Source organism: Labeo rohita, chromosome 13, assembly GCF_022985175.1.
Source record: "Labeo rohita strain BAU-BD-2019 chromosome 13, IGBB_LRoh.1.0, whole genome shotgun sequence".
NCBI classification, from domain to species: Eukaryota; Metazoa; Chordata; class Actinopteri; order Cypriniformes; family Cyprinidae; genus Labeo; species Labeo rohita.
The window spans coordinates 11,354,870-11,372,066 of NC_066881.1; the positions used below are offsets into that span (position 1 = coordinate 11,354,870).

Genomic DNA, 17,197 nt, shown 5'->3' on the forward strand with positions numbered 1-17,197 from the left:
GTGTCCAACGCCCAATACACTACCAGTCAAAAGATTTTTTTTTAAGCAAGTCTCTTCTGCTCACCAAGCCTGCATTTATTTGATCCAAACTACAGCAAAACAGTAAATTTGAAATATTTTTACTATCTAAATAACTGTTTATTCCTGTGATTTCAAAGCTGCATTTTTAACATCATTACTCCAGTCACATGATCCTTCAGAAATCATTCTAATATTCTGATTTGCTGCTCAAAAAACATATATTATTATTGTTGAAAACAGCTGAGTAGATTATTTCTGGTTTCTTTGACGAATAGAAAGTTCAGAAGAACAGCATTTATCTGAAATGCAAATCTTTTGTTACATTATAAATGTCTTTATCATCACTTGATTTTATATAAATGTATAAATATATATTAGAATGATTTCTGAAGACTGGAGTAATGATGCTGAAAATTCAGCTTTGAAATCACAGGAATAAATTACATTTTTATATATTCAAATAGAAAACAGTTATTTTAAATAGTAAAAAATATTTTACAATATTACTGCTTTTGCTGTATTTTGGATAAACTAAATGCAGGATTGGTGAGCAGAAGAGAATTCTTAAAAAAAAAAACATTAAAAATCTTACTGTTCAAAAACGTTTGACTGCTAGTGTAAAGATAAAGATAATGGAAAAAATTATTCAAAAACAATTTTCGACAGTATTAGTAGCACAAACGAGTGTTCAGTATAGGCTAGACCTATATATATGCATAATCAAAAGTGTTTTTTCTTTTTTTGCTTAAGACTGAACTTTTGACCTCTGCAGTTTCAAGTCTCCCCTCAACACTTGTAAAGGAATAGGAATAATGGAAATAATTGGCAATATTTTGAATTAATATTTTTCCTTCGGTGTGACATCTTGTCAGAGTCTAAGGGATTGCATAGATTAAATATTCTGTATAAAAAGGTACAGAAAAATATTCTTAAAAATAACAGTGTTGTCAAATAAAACAAAAAAGAAACAAAAAACTGTATACCATTTGTGGACATGTAAGTCACAATCAAACATGTATAAATTGTGTACATCATTACACATTGTATAAAAGTATTAAAATATAGGGCATTTATTTTAAGGAAATACCACACAAATACACTTGTCTTCAAAATATCTCACATAATGAAATGTGTATGTTTTAGAATAAGCAGCAAAAGATACATTAATCAAAATGGAGAAAAGAACACTTTCTGAATGTCAGAAATGAATTGAAACATTTAATAGTAACTTTAAAACAAGTTTGATAAAAAAGTAATCTAAAAAGTAGTCAAAATACCGTACCTAAAATTTTCAAGTGCTTAGATACTTTTTGTGGACACTTTAATTATGGCATTGTTCTTCCTATAGCTCTGGTAGTGCAAATTGATATTACAAAGCAGGCTGTTTATATTGTCATATCAGTATCTAATGTAGACCTGTTTATATTTCAGGATAACTCCTTGTATAGGTCAATGTTTCAAAACAGCGTCAAAATGGGGAATAAAACTATTTCACACTTTAGGTGCTTTTGTTATTAGTTACACACAATATGTTCTTTAAGCCACACGTGAGGTATCTTTTATTCATAAGAGAACACAAGTCGGTTTCCACGGTTTCCATGGATAGCGTTTATTAAATATTAAAGCACATGGTGTCGAATTGACACGTTCGTGCCACAAGCCCTTTATCTGAAGATCAGGCAAGACCTTTAATGTCAGGGCAATGCACTTTACCTGTGGCACAGTCTAATTTCAGTCAAACAAAAGCTGTATGATGTAGATTTTCTGAGTGCAAAATGGAGCGACGCACATCCACGGCTGAGGAGGACCGAGCCGAGAGGAGAGTGAGGTTCCGCGTGGCGTCCGCGCACAGCGGCCGCGTTCTGAAGGAGGTGTTCAGGGAGCAGGTGCTCGAAGACTGCGCGGACACGGACACCACTGTGAGCTCAGAGCCGGAGCGTGCGACCTCGCCTGTCATCACGGAGGCAAACAGCCATCTGAGCGGCCTGGTGGGGCAAGAACCGGACGACAGCGGCAGCGAACCGGACGAGCTGCTCATGTACGCTAGTGCAACCAAGGACAAGATTTTCACTGGTAAACGCGTGAACATCTTCAGTAAGAACGGAACTATTCGGGGCGTGAGAGACAAAGTGAGCGCGGGACAGGTGTTGTTTAACAACCTGTCCAAAATGTATGGGGTAAGTTTTATTTGGAGCAATATAATTACATTTATTAGTGTAGGCTATAATACAGCTGTGAAAAGATTTTTCTGTAGGTCTAAGAGAAGAAAAGGAGATTGCAATAGCTGGAAAAAGGAACCCAATCACCCTTGTTAAACCATTCAGGATTAATGACCGACTAATTGCTGTAAGAAAGACGCTATGTTTACAAAAGACCAGGTTAGATATCAACCCAAAATCGTAGGAAATAAGAAATTATAACATGCTTAGACAAATATAGCCTGTATCTCTGTGCATTGTTATGAGAATATGGACGTTTTTATATAGACTATAATTTATTTTTCTTTTGATTTCGTGGTGGTTACATGAGTTGCATATTTAGGGGAAATTACTTAACCTATATCCAATTATCCAATTGGTTATAATTGGTTTGTTATAGTTAGGTTATGGTTATAATTGGTTATTAGATAAGTTATAATAACTGGTTATAATACAAAAGTCTTACCAAGTGCTTGGACACACCTGCTCAATCTTTATTATTACTATTTAAAATGTTTAACCCCTTTAGTGTCACCCCCCATTTTTGAACATAGACGTGAAAGTGCACTTTCCAAATTTAAATTGTTATAATTTATGAACACTTTGGAATACAGACCTAAGGTTGGACTCTTTTTTTAAGAAGTTGAATCATTTCAAAATATGAAAGTATCAAAAATTTATAGGAGTTTACTTCAAATAATATTTCACAAAATATTTTTGAATCCAAAATTGCTATAGAATTAAAGTCTTATGTCTAAATAAGTTATGCTTCAAATTTGAAGTTGATATTAAAAACAAAATTGAGGTCCTGGAGATTTTATTTAGGGTGTTATACCACAAACAGCCACTGGGTGCCATCCAAATGCCATTTAGGTTTATTTTAGTGCATTTTTCTGTCACAAATGACTCAATTTCTCTGTCAATAATACTTTTATTTTAAAAGTACCACCAAATATGGAATCTTGAGACTTTGACTTTTTCGGGCGATATGTATTTTGTCAAGATTATAAAAAGTTTTGATTCTAAAAGACTGTAATACATATTGTAATATGACACCTGACTCCACCCAATATCTGATTTCAAAATGGTTTTCATAGGATGAATTTTGAGTTTTTAAGCTTTCAAATGATATATAATTTATGATGATTACTAAAATATATGATAAAGACAAAAGATAACGAAAAAAAAAAAGCCAAGCAGCCCACAGGGTGGACCAGTGACAAAGGGTTAAACTAAAATAAGAATAAGAAATATGAAATAACTGCTACTTTTTGAACAATATGAAGGTTCACATTTGTAATTTTTTAAAATAACTTTTAGTTTTTATGTAGCACATTTTGTATTAGAGACTTATAAACATTTACAAATATGTACAAACTATAACATTTTACATCTGAGAGTTTTAAAATAAACTCAGTTCTAAATTCAGGTACCTGTTCAAACTTTACTACTAGAATTAATATTTTTTCACTTAAGTATGTTCTGTTCAGTGTACTATAATTAACCTGTACATTACTTACATTTAAGAAATATGAAATTAATTTGCATTATTTATTCTCCTAATTCTATGACATAAGTGCATTTTAGTTTTGTTTATAATTATGACTGTAACTAGTAAGCTTCTTGCCAACTGTTATATTATTGAAGTTGTTATGAATCTATAATATTCAATTACTGTCTCTTTCACAGGATTCGCTTATTATGAACCGCCCTAAAAGACCATGAGATTTTGTCTGAAAACAGCTTTGGATGTCGTGCAGCAGAGGATGCTGGGTCACAAAGCAGGACGTCACTCTGGATGGATGTGCAACAGGCTTGTTTGTGTAAAAGTGATAAACAGCGGCCAATGTTTTTTTTCTTTTTAAGTGCTTTTCAATATGTATGTATATTTTAGTTCTGTAAATATATTTTATATTCACTTTTTGCAAAAGCATTTTTGAACAAAGGAACTGAAGGGATCTGTAAAGTCAGCTGGTTGCTTGGAGAACATTCTCTTTGCCTGTTTGATTTGAGGTGCCTTTTCTTTATTTGGACATTTCATTGTTTGTGATTAAATTATTGTGATTTTTTTTTTTAGAAAATAAGATGTAATCAAGTTTTATACATATATATTAAGTTTTAATGCAATAAAAACAAAAAGTCACAACAACCTTTTTACTTCTGTTAATACTTTTTGGAATATTCATTATTGATTCATCGAGTAATCAAAAATGATTTCCCTAACTCTGCTCTTTAAGTTAGCTTGTTTTTTATTCATCTGATAAAAAGTTACAGTAACTTTGATTTGCTGCCATTTTGACAGGTAATGTGAATTGTGTGCAAACTAAATTTTCATCTGATCCTAGATAATCTCTTATAATAGTTGAGATTTCAGAAGACAGTAAGGAGAGCGAAGACCCCGTATAGAAGAGCACAGGGATAGGCCACCAGCAGCTGCTGCCCGCTCATGTCAAGAGTGGAACTGAAGATCTTAGAAGCCGATAGACTGCACCAGCCAATCACAAACAAGGCCAACAGCGTTCCCAAGAGCCCTCTGCATTAAAATAAAAGCCATTTGTTATTCACATGCAGCATACCTGAAATTATGCACTCTTAAAAAAAAGTGTGAAGAATATTTTAATAATTTTCCACTATCCACCTTTTTCCTCAACATGGAAGTAAGCTTATCTGTGAGATTAATTCCAGTTATTCCAGTTCATTAGCCGTTACAGGGAAATAACGAGAATAACAACGTACAGTAAACAGTAAAACTGCACTACACCATAATTAAGTTAATAATATGGTAGACACACCAATCTGCAATATCAAGCAGCAAAACGAGCTGTTTTGTACAGCTAAAAATAGCTGGCAGGGGATGAGACTGGAAGCCAGACCAATGAAATTTACAAATGTTCACACCCACTCTTGTGGGAAGAAACCATAGACTGTAAAAAGTATGGACGTAGTGTCCGTGACATCACCCGTAGGTTTCTGAAGAGCATTTTTGAAGCTCTTAGTGGGTGGGAGTCGGCCGTCACCATCTTGGAATCGCGTGACTGCATGTCACTCCCAGATAATCGAAAATGGGCAAAGAGGCAGGACGTGGGTGGAGCTAGTTGCTGAAGCCACGCCCACTTAGCGTGACAGTGGTGACAGCAGCGGCAAACCACCTGTCACTCAAGTGGCCACGCCCTAAATTATGCAGAACTTTAAGTCTTAATATAATTTAAACGGATGAGTTATAAAAAAAATTCACCCCCTCACAGTTGACATGAAGGGCAAAATTAGCTATACAGACCAAAATCATTTTTTGTACCAGGTTGTAAACGTTTTTTTTTCTGCGTCCATCCTACGTCAATCCAGACTACCGTGAAGTGTAAGTGTTGCTAACTGCAAGTGCATTTGATATTTCATGTATTAATGTATATGAGCTAATGTGTTTCTGTGTGCAATTTAATTGTTGATTCATCATTTACTGTCTGATCATCAGTGATAATTCCGCACATTTACCAGATGAATATACCACTACAGCATCTTATACTGGACAAGTGTATCAGCCTGTAGCGCCACCTGCAGCCTATTGCAGCCAGTCTCTAGCGGCCAGTCTATGAACTGCAGTTTTAGTCACTTCCGTGTTGGCTTCAAGAGGGAGACTGAGAGGTTGCAGCTTGGAAGAAACAGGTAGATAAAGAACATTCTAACAGGTTCCATGAATGTTAAAGGTTTCTATACAGTTATGGATACTCACTGAAGGGAATACAGAACAGCAAAGGCAGAGAGTCCCACCATTGGCAGGAGTGAGTATCCCAGCACACTCGCCACACATCCACAGGATACACTGTAACTGCTCATCAGGTTCAACAGCATGTATATCCCAACACATCCCAACGCACTGATGCCATACACATACCCAAAGTGTGCTTTACCTGCCTATAGAATATAGAATACACACACAAACCCACAGGTACATGTTCTGGACATTACATATGTTTTCATTTCCTCTGTGCAGTACAAATTACTGTGTACCTCTAGTAAATGGTTTCACAAAGGATCAGGATGGATGTAGTTTGTACCATCAATAGTGTGGCTCCCAGAGCAATGCAGAAGAGAACAGGCCCAGTGAGGTCTGTCTCATTCATAATACTGCCATCAGCAGGCCTCAGTGGATTTAACACAGTCAGAGTCTTCTGCCAGATATGGTCAAAGTTAATCCCCAACTCTGAGAAAAAAACAGACATATATTTTTCATTTCTACACATATATTTTCTGTTAAGTTTGATTATGCATGAAATGCCCCATTTTTAGTTTTTAGTGTTACGGTGTGGCCACATTAGAGAAACAATTGCAAAATTTAGCAGGAAAACAGTCCACTGTCTTTTGTCAGCAGCGTAGCAATCTATTTTTAGCTGTACAAAACAGCTTGTTGTGATGCTTGATATTGCAAATTGGTGTGTCTTACCATATTATTTCAATCTTAATTATGAACACACTGGTTTGTAGTGCAAATAGTTTTACTGTGTACTGCACGTTGTTATTCTTCTCATTATTTCTCTATAGCAGCTAATGAACCAGAAGTCTCACTCATAGGCTTACTTCCGCACTGAAGGTAGATAGATAAATTAATAAAAAAAAATAACCATGCAGTAAAAGGTAAAACTATTTGCGCTACAAACTAGTGTTGATGATTGTGATAAGACATTGGAATAATATGAAAACAAATACCAGTTTACATTATCAAGCAACATATAAGAGACTGTTCTTGGAGAGATAAAATAACAAGCAAATGACACCAGAAGTCTCACGCATTTAAATTACAAATTGTCACACCCGAAATTTACATAAACCTTGCAGAATCTGTAAAATGGTAATTTTTTTTTACCAAAATAAAAGGGTTCATACAAAATGCATGTTTTTTTTTATGTAGTACTGACCTGAATAAGATATTTCACATAAAAGATGTTTACATATAGTCCACAAGAGATAGACCCTGTTCAAAAGTTTACATACGTTTGATTTTTAATACTGTGTTGTTACCTGAACACAGCTGTGTTTTTTTTGTTCAGTGATAGTTGTTCATGAGTCCTGTGTTTGTCCTGAACAGTTAATCTGCCCACTGTTCTTCAGAAAAATCCTTTAGGTCCCACAAATTATTTGGTTTTTCAACATTTTAGTGTTTTTGAACCCTTTCCAACAATGACTGTATAATTTTTAGATCCATCTTTTCACACTGAGGACAACTGAGGGACTCATATGCAACTATTACAGAAGGTTCAAACACTCACTGATGCTCCAGAAGGAAAAACGATGCATTAAGAGCTGGGGGTGTAAACTTTTGAACAGAATGAAGATGTGTATTTTTTTCTTATTTTGTCTAAATATTATATTTTTTTCATTTAGTACTGCCCTTCAGAAGATACAGAAGATACTTACATGGTGCTCAGAAGACAAAATAAGTTAAATTTACCCTGATCTTCAAATTCAAAAAGTTTTCACCCCCCAGCTCGTAATCCATCATTTTCATTCTGAAACATCAGTGAGTGTTTGAACCTTCTGTAATAGTTGCATATGAGTCTCTCAGTTGTCCTCAGTGTGAAAAGATGGATCTCAATATCATACAATCATTGTTAGAAAGGGTTCAAATCAAAACAAAATTTCTGAAAAACCAAAGAACACAGGCAGTTTAGCTGTTAAGGACAAAAAGAGACTCATGAACAACTATCACTAAAAAAAAGACACAGCTGTAGATCATTCAGGTAACAACACAGTATTAAGAATCAAGCATATGTAAACTTTTGAACAGGGTAATTTTTATAAATTCAACTATTATTTTCTCTTACGGACTATATGTATACATCTTTTATGTGAAATATCTTCAGGTCAGTACTAAAAAAAATAACATGCATTTTGTATGAACCCCTTTATTTTGGTAAAATAATTAACATTTTGCAGATTCTGCAAGGTGTATGTAAATGTCTGGTTTCAACTATGTTAAAAAGGAAACAGATTAAAACTACTAAATAAAGGCTGTGAAAATTTGTGACAGAACCTTAATCTGAATAATGGCAATTGGCTATTTTTTCTTTCTTTTTTTTTTCCACAGTTCCGTTCATTGGTGCAGAATTACACACTTGAACTTAAAGACAATTTTTATATAAATAATTTTATTACCTTCTAGAAGTGGCGGCTCTTCTTCAAATGAGTCCATATATTCTGTTTGCTCGGGTGGCGCTACAGGCTGATACACTTGTCCAGTATAAGATGCTGTAGTGGTATATTCATCTGGTAAATGTGCGGAATTATCACTGATGATCAGACAGTAAATGATGAATCAACAATTAAATTGCACACAGAAACACATTAGCTGATATACATTAGCACATGAAATATCAAATGCACTTTCAGTTAGCAACACTTACGCTTCATGGTAGTCTGGATTTACGTAGGCTGGATCACAGCCATATACATCTTCCTGTTGACCATCCATATAATATCCAGACTGATAGAAGTCTTGTTCAAAGTTTTGAAAGTCTCCCATTCTGCTTAAAATAATGAGGAACGTTTACACAGGTTCAGCTGTGGTATAAACAAGCTCTGAATGTAAGTTCTTACCTATTCGTATCCTTTAAAGTCAGAGTTTGATTTGAAAATCTTCGTTTGTTGAGTCTTTGCTTGGTCACTGAGCAGCTGTTTTGCTGTATTTGTGTATGAGATGCTATTAATAGTCTTCTAAATTTACTTGTGGGACATGAGCAGCACTATCAGTGTACTGGGAGGTCATGTTGTAAAGCCATCCTGATGATCTCTAGATCTACTGACTGATGATATGCTCATCACACAATGTTCAGCACAAATGCTGTACAATTAAAATATATTTCTGTATCTGTCTATGGAAATTATTTTTGTATATAAGGTAGGACAAAAATGACATTTTTGTTATTTTAAGACCTTATAATAAAGAGACAAACATCACTAAAGATTATGTCTAATGCTTTATAACAGCAAAAAAGCAGCATTTTTACAGTATAGGTTAAATGTCCTCATATACAACACATATGTCTAATGTCTCAAAAACAAACAATATTGATTTTCATATTTTTGTTTTATTTGTTAGGAAAAGAAGTTAATATAATAATAATTTCCCCCTTTTAACATAAATTACCACTTAATGAAACAGTACAGTATTTTCAAAAATACATAATTACTTACAATTTTACGTACAACTTAATTTTAATTACATTTATATTGTTATCCAATGCCTATGCCATAAGATCTACTATACTGTGTAGACTTTTCAATGATTATGGACTTTAAAATTTTGTATTTTAGTATGGAGTAAATTGGTATTGACATTCTAGCAAAATAATTCAGTGTTCCTGAATGACAAATGTTCTTATGTACCTGTAATCATGCATCGAAGTCAATAAAATAAAATAAAATAAAATAAACAATAGAAGGGTCAAAGTTATGGCTATGTTCAGTAAACTGCTGACTAAACCATTTTTTTTCTATTAAATATAAATGAATTGTTTGTTTGCAATAAAAAAAGACGCAAAATATTATTTCACTCAGTTTTCCTCATGTCTAATCTTCAGTGCCAACGTTATCATTGTTTTTTTTGTTTCTTGTACGTTGTAGTTTAGACATTCGTAAACACTTCCTGGCATTTCATAGCTGATATGCAATTTTTTTTACTTATACTTTGACATTAGTTGGCTCTCTTATCTGTGCTGAAGTCAGATGATCTACAGGTCTGGCAGAGCACTGGAGTTTCCACTGGAGCTCATACTGGAAACTGGTGCTTGGGTTAAAAATGTTGCATGGGATTCCTCGTCTTCATTCCTGTGGAAAAGACAGACAGATAACTGTAAATAATGAGTCTATGTGCGATGGTGCAGAACAAAAGTCTTTAGAAAGTATTCACTGCCGTTGTTTTTTTCTCTTCTTGATGTGCTGCAAGTCAAACTGATGTATTAAAGGAACACTTTTTTTGAAAATAGGCTCATTGTCCAACTCCCCTAGAGTTAAACAGTTGAGTTTTACCATTTTCAAATCTATTCGGTCGATCTCCGGGTCTTTTAGCATAGCTTAGCATAGATCATTGAATCCAATTCAAGATTTTTTATATTTTTCCTATTTAAAACTTGACTCTTATGTAGTGTATACAAAGACTGACGGAAAATGAAAAGTTGCAATTTTCTAGGTCGAAAACTCAACTGTTTAACTCTAGGGGGAGTTGGACAATGAGCCTATTTTCAAAAAAAGTGGAGTGTTCCTTTAAACAGACAAAAAAAACTTTATAAAACATTTTCATGTGAAATGCTCTATGATGTTCAGAATTATATTTCAAAAATGACTTGACAAGTACACGCTCTCATTTTATCAAACAGAAAACCACATATCTGTAGGCATGTCTCACCCTGGGCTGCTGCTACACCGGTTCCCATCTGAATCTGTCAGAGCTGGAGCGTGAATTGGTTTCCTTCAGAATTGAAAAACAAAAGTGACATGAAAATACACATTCGTTACTCCTTGTTACCCATAAATTTCAAGTTTGAGACTTTACATACTTTTTATTTATTTTTTCACTATAGTCATTATTACTATCTTTGTCTCACCAACTCTGCTTTTTCTTTCAAAGTAGACAGTATCAAACTAATTTAGGAGATTATGACTTATTCACGATTTATCTTATAAATGTGGTTTCTTGTGCCTGGAAAGGTATAAAGTTTATAAACATTCCTACATTTCTGTCTTAACTATTTGTTTGTCAAAAAACAGTTCAGTATCCACTGGCAAATACTTACTTTGATTTCAGGCTGTTCATTTTAGCAAAGAGCAGTCTGAGAACTCTTTCTCTTTGCTCCCAGGTCATCTCCGACATGTTCACTTTGGCTTTCTTCAGATTGCTGATGAAATAACACAATGTTTTACAGACAGTTTTTTAATAAAAGCATCTTTTAGGTAATAACACATTTAGTTATCACGTCATCAGAAGAGATTTTTGAGAATAGTCTAAAAACCTCAAATAAGCATAAGACCCTCACCCTTTTTCAGCTTCGTCTGTACCAGTGGGAGTGCTGTGGGGTGTTTTGTTAAAGGTGTGAATGTGAGCGTTCTCCTTTCTACCTGATAGGAACTCATCCATCCGCCTGCTACGATTCCCTTCTGCTTCCTGTCTGGATAACATAATGTAGATCATAATGTAACTGATCTAACAATGGTTTGAAGGTTTTGCAGTAAAATGGAGCCTGTGATCTCTTGCTTTTTAACTTTTATTTTCATAATAAATTAGAGGTGTGTGATATTGAGGAAAAAAATATCTTAATATTTTTTGGGATTTAATCAAATGTATTGAAATCAGCTTAAAAAAATCCAGCTTTGCACTGCAGAAGTTGCATCTGAAGTGGCATTTAGATCAGAGGTGGCTTGAATGCATTTACAATGTGTTTACAATTGACCCTTCGCAGGGAGTTTGACTGACAGGTGATCTGACCAATCATAACGGCAAATTCGCCATTTTTGACAAACAAACCAGACAGAAGAGTTGATTAACATCTGTGAATTTGAACTTGAAAAATGGTGTGTATTGACATCTTGACACCTTATTGTAAAATGTTACCCTAAAAGGTAACTCCAAATGGTAACTTATTTTTATTGAACTGTTTTATAAAATCAACACAACATTAAAAATCATGCTGATACTCAAGAAAATCAGCACTCTTGCTTGTGTGATATTGCTTAACTATATCATTTGCAATAAATATAAGACAAAAGTCCATCAAAAGTTCTATCAAATAGGCTACATCATGAAGTGTAGGTGTGTTTTTGTGTATTTTTAGCAAAGAGAGTGAATGAATGCATGCTGAAGTGCACCTGTGCATTAGCATCTCCTGCTTCACGTGGTTCAGGGCCTCATGGAAGAGGATCTCCATGTCTGAGCGCTGCTCCACTATGCTGCGAGCTATTCTCTTCACTCGACTCAGCTCCCTGTCCCGTATGCTCAGGAGCTTCTGCAGTTTGTCCAACTCTACACCACTGGCCTGAGTCCTGACCGCAGCACGCTGCTTGATGTCAGCCTTCTCCCACTCAAACTCAGCCACCATGCTGGCCAAAGCCTGCTCCAGTGTCAACACCTTCGCCCTCAGTTCAGAAACTGTGCTTCGCTGGCCTGTAAGCTTAGATACGGTATCATTTGAGGTGTCCTGACTCGTCTCCTGCACAATGAATAAAATTGTTGGTTCCAATGAAAGTGGTCATTATCAATGTCTGCTCCTTCATAGGCAAGCTTTATAGTAGACAAAGAGACTAATGAAGCTAATTTTAAATTTCACTTTATTTGTGCAAGGATAGTAACTATGGCATGTGTCACCTTATGCAGACTGAGGATGTTGTTCTCTTCTACCAGCGCTGCATTTCTCTTCCGCAGATCCTCCACTTCTTTGATGTGGTAACCCAATGCCTTATTTAGACGCACATTCTCCTTGAACGTGGAGCGAGATGCATCATCCAGCTGTCTGGTAGGGCCAAGATGGAGAATGTCATCTCATTTATCTCATGTAAAATGCATCTCACAAACAGCTCCAAAGGCATCAGGTAGAAATGTGTAGTGGTCCTGGGAGAGACAGAGAAGATACTTACATGATGGCTTCATTGTGAGCTCTTTCTGCAAGCACAGCAATCTTTTGCTCAGCTTCCTTCTCTAGATGAACCTAATGAATGTAAAACGAGAGACAATGTGAGACAGAATGAGGAAGATTTTTTTTGAGAAATGTTTTTTAGTATATATACCTTATTATTGAAGAACTTTTGCTCCATTCTTGCAAGCGTTTTCTTGTGTTCTAGATCTGCATTGTCCATAGTTTCTTTCATCTGTACAATACAATGGTGATGTTATAACAGACACAGCACTGTGTACATGAAATAAATAGAATGAATTATACATTTTTGAGCTCTTGTTCCATTTGGGGCTTCTTCTTAAGGAAGTCATTGATGATCTTAAGTTCCTCTTGAATCATGTTGAACTCGTTAGATCTCTTGTTAAACTTCTCCTCCAGTTCATTGATCTTTAGCGTGTATTGAGTGGCCTGTGATTACAGTCAGTGAGAAATGCTGAGCAGTAAGTACAAGAGTGACCTGATCAGTTCTTTTTTAAAAATAACACTGGACTGGGAAAACTGTTTTTTTTAATATAAAAATGTATATTTTGAGTATTATCTAGCTATTATATATTATCCATTATTAATAAAAGAAATGTGTTCAAATTAATGTTCACAGAGCTGATACTTTTAGTTATGTGAAAATTCCATTATCATTATCTTTGACTTGCATACAGTTGCTGAATTTATCCTTGTTTTCCCATACGTGGAAAGGCATTTCTTACCAAACTCTCTTTTTCCTGTGAGGCCTTTGTTTTCTCAAGCTGTATTTGTTGTTCCAGTGCCATTATCTGAGAAAACATTAGTTTAAAGGTTTAGTTTAGTCAAAAAATGAAAATTGTCATCATTTACTCCAAAACCCGTAAGAAAAATAAAATCTTGAAAAATAAAATACAGCTACTGTTCATCATCTTGGAAACACAAATTAAGTTTCCGTCCCTCAATTGAAAGTCTATTATATAAAAACTTTGATACATCCAAAAATTCATCAAGAGATCATAAATTATTCCATATGAATCAAGCAGTTTAATCCAAGTCTTCTGAAGAAACACTATCACTTTAAATGATGAACAGTTTTAATTTAGGCTTTTATTCACAAATAAACCTTGATAAATGTTCATCATAGAGCATAGAGCACATCATACAATATATGGTAAATGGAGGCTCACCTGTGCTTGATACACAAGAACAAATCTCATTAGCTCCTCAGTGTGACTTAAGTACATCTGAGTTTCAGTTTCAACCTTTTTTTTGACATGGGCGCGATCATTTGTAAATTATATGGGTCTGGCTTCCAGTCTCATCAGAGTCCAGCTATTTGTAGCTGTACAAAAAAGCTCGTTTTGCTGCTTGATGTTGCAAATTGATGCGTCTTACCATATTATTTTAACGTATTGTCTAAATTGTGAAAACACTTTTTTGTACTGCACGTTGTTATTCTTCTCTTTATTTCCCTATAGCAGCTAATGAACCGGAAGTCTCACCAATAGGCGTACTTCCACAATGATGAATAAGGAAGATAATATTTTATGTGCTATATATATATATATATATATATATATATATATACAGTGCCCTCCACTAACATTGGCACCCTTGGTACATATGAGCAAAGACGGCTATGAAAATAAATCTGCTTTGTTTATCTTTATGATCTTACGTTCGAAAAATTCACAAAATGCTAACCTTTCATTAAAGTAAAACAATTAAAAATGGGGGGAAACTTACGTTATGAAATAAATGTTTTTCTCATATGCATGTTGGGCACAATTATTGGCACCCTTAGAAATTATAATGAGTAAAATATCTCTGAAGTATATTCCCATTCACATTTGCATTTATTTAGCACACTAGAATGACTAGGAGTATGATATTGCCCAGCAATAACTTCCTGTTTCACAGGATTATAAATATGAGGAGCACAAAGGCCAAATTTCCTTAATCATCCATCACAACAAGATTGTTGAGCTTCACAAAATAGAAAGTGGCTGTAAGAAAAGAGCTAAAGCATTGAAAATCCCAATTTCCATCATTAGGACAATAATTAAGAATTCCAATCAACTAAAGATGTTACAAATCTGCCTGGAAAAGGATGTGTGTCTATATCGTCCTAATGCATGGTGAAGAGGAGAGTTTATGTGTCCAAAGACTCTCCAAGGATCACAGTAGGACAATTGCAGAGATTAGTTGAGTCTTGGGGCCAAAAGACTAAAAAAAAAAAAAATTCAAACAGCCCCTACGTCACCACATGTTGTTCAGGAGGGTATTAAGAAAAATCCTCCTTGCTCATCCCAAAAACTCCAGCATATTAGAATATTGTGATTTTTTTGAATGAAAGATTAAAAGGATAAACAATGCAGATTTATTCTTACAGCCACCTTTGCTCATATTTACCAAGGTGCCAGTATTAGTGGAGGGCACTGTATGTATATATATATATATATATATATATACATATAAATATATATATATATATATACATACATATATATATATATATATATACATACATATATATATATATATATATATATATATATACACATATATACATACATATATATATAGTCTTCTCAGAAGATTTGTATTTTTAACGGCTTGATTCATATGGATTGCTTTTATGATCTCTTTATAAACCTTTGAAAGCATCAAAGTTTTGGTTTAAAGAACAGAAATCTTTCAGATTTAATTAATTTTAAAGAAGAACATAAAGTTTAAAAGGAACCCTGGGTTTATGGCTTAGTATAACGTAAATTATGTCTCTTACTGAAATATGTAGTAGGAAACCCAAAAAAGATTTACGTTATTTTATAAATCCACATTGTATACGTTTTTTAAACTATGAGGTGGAACGTTATTTCAGTGACGTTGAATGGTTGCACTCGGTGAGCTACTGCCACTACCTGTTGCTATTTTTACCACAACACTTCTTGGAAAATAAAATACTGATGCAATGACAACAGCTACTGAAAGAACCTACAAGTGGCGATGGATATAAGCATAGCCTTAAACCAAATGCCGTACCAGCGATTTTTTCCCCACAGGTTGTCTAAACGCCCCTGAATATGGAGTGAAATCTGTGTTTAGAAAATCCTTCAGTGGCTGCCAGGATGACATCTAGCGTTTCTTGTCTCTGCCATTTGTAAGCTTATTCAGTAGTTGTGGTCTACTAAAAACCTCAAAGGGATGAGGGCTAAAGTAGAGAGAACAAAGACGTGGGTCTTCAGGAAGTTTTATTCGTCCCCACAGGCATTTTTCTATTTTTTTCTCATCTTCTTATCACTAGAAAAAGCAGTGAAGACTTATATCACTTCTATCGCTGCCCTTCGACTGAAAATTATAACCAAAAGCCACACAATGTGGCATTTTATCAGTATTGTATTTTCTGAGCTGTGCTGCAGTAAAAATAGCAACAGGTAGGGGCAGTAGCTCACTGAGTGCAACCATTTGACGTCATCAAAATAATGGCATCCCCATAATCCAAAATAAGTATAAAACTTTTTTGGATTAAGGTTTTCTACTACATATTTTACTAAGAGACATCATTAAGCCATACAAGTCTTAATACCCAGTGTTCCTTTTAAGGGTTAACAACGATATGAGGGTGAGTAGATGATGACAGTTTCCAATGTTGGATAAATTAACCCTTTAGCGATGTGATAAATAATATGAGAATAATTCTTGTACTGTAGCTTTAATAAACAAACGCATTAAAATACCTTCTCCTCGTTTTGTACGTCTTTGTTCCTCAGAACAGCGATAATCTCGATGGTGTTCTTCTCGGTGTTGTGCTGCAGGTCAGTGAGCTGCTGGTTGATTTTGTTCAGTCTTCGCGCTGTTTCACGGTACTCCACTCGTGAACTCTCTGTCAGATCACACCTGGCCTCCCACAGAGCCGCGTTTGCCTTTGCCCTCTCTATATCAGACTCCTTATCTCGTTTTGACTCTTGCTTGCCATCTTTCTTTCCTTTTCTATATATAAAAACATAATTATGAGAAAGGCGAATATCAAAATCATGAAGTAGAACGATGCAGTCAGATATACTTTTTAAGTTAGATTAGTCTTTTTCCCAAACAAACACAAGGACATAACGATCAGTACGTTTTTTTACTTACCCTTTTCCTTTCTTTCCCTTCTTTCCTTTTTTAATCGGCATCTCTCAGTGCTTTGCTCAACAGCGTTCAATGAACCGCTCCTGCTGGATTAGTTTGTTTACATCTGTTGCCACGGAGACCGTCACACGTCACACGTCACGTGTCGTGAAACGTTTTATTTTCCTATAAAATCTTTAATATTCTTTGTTACGGTATTAAAATATTATTTTAAATGTTGTATCAAACATT

General features: G+C 34.7%; 3 protein-coding genes across 5 annotated transcripts; 1 reads left to right on the plus strand and 2 right to left on the minus strand.

Annotated features, from left to right (window-relative positions):
* Positions 1–1,404: 1,404 nt before the first annotated feature.
* Positions 1,405–3,992, plus strand: grxcr1b (glutaredoxin and cysteine rich domain containing 1 b). Of its 2 annotated transcripts, none has more exons than XR_007829019.1 (2): positions 1,405–2,399; positions 3,909–3,987. XR_007829019.1 is itself a non-coding variant. In XM_051126845.1 (2 exons), the coding sequence occupies exons 1-2, from the start codon at positions 1,797–1,799 to the stop codon at positions 3,942–3,944; spliced, it is 438 nt and encodes a 145-aa protein (XP_050982802.1). In that variant the 5' UTR covers positions 1,405–1,796; the 3' UTR covers positions 3,945–3,992. The 2 variants fall into 2 exon arrangements, 1 of the variants encoding a protein (XP_050982802.1); XM_051126845.1 differs by having other exon boundaries at positions 1,405–2,198; positions 3,909–3,992.
* A 54-nt stretch (positions 3,993–4,046) lies between these two features.
* Positions 4,047–9,057, minus strand: zgc:123321 (Protein YIPF5-like). Its single transcript, XM_051126843.1, has 6 exons — positions 8,808–9,057; positions 8,615–8,734; positions 8,367–8,500; positions 6,272–6,417; positions 5,947–6,128; positions 4,047–4,752 (listed from the first exon to the last, which is right to left on the minus strand). The coding sequence occupies exons 2-6, from the start codon at positions 8,731–8,733 to the stop codon at positions 4,590–4,592; spliced, it is 744 nt and encodes a 247-aa protein (XP_050982800.1). The 5' UTR covers position 8,734; positions 8,808–9,057; the 3' UTR covers positions 4,047–4,589.
* A 153-nt stretch (positions 9,058–9,210) lies between these two features.
* bbof1 (basal body orientation factor 1) lies at positions 9,211–17,140 on the minus strand. Of its 2 annotated transcripts, XM_051126842.1 has the most exons (12): positions 16,970–17,140; positions 16,573–16,825; positions 13,579–13,644; positions 13,139–13,282; positions 12,987–13,067; positions 12,837–12,907; positions 12,568–12,712; positions 12,072–12,412; positions 11,243–11,374; positions 11,003–11,104; positions 10,615–10,677; positions 9,211–10,037 (listed from the first exon to the last, which is right to left on the minus strand). In XM_051126842.1, exons 1-12 carry the CDS (start codon positions 17,008–17,010, stop codon positions 9,941–9,943), a joined length of 1,536 nt encoding a protein of 511 aa, XP_050982799.1. In that variant the 5' UTR covers positions 17,011–17,140; the 3' UTR covers positions 9,211–9,940. The 2 variants fall into 2 exon arrangements, 1 of the variants encoding a protein (XP_050982799.1); XR_007829018.1 differs by lacking the exon at positions 9,211–10,037 and having other exon boundaries at positions 10,641–10,677; positions 11,243–11,370.
* Positions 17,141–17,197: the final 57 nt, after the last annotated feature.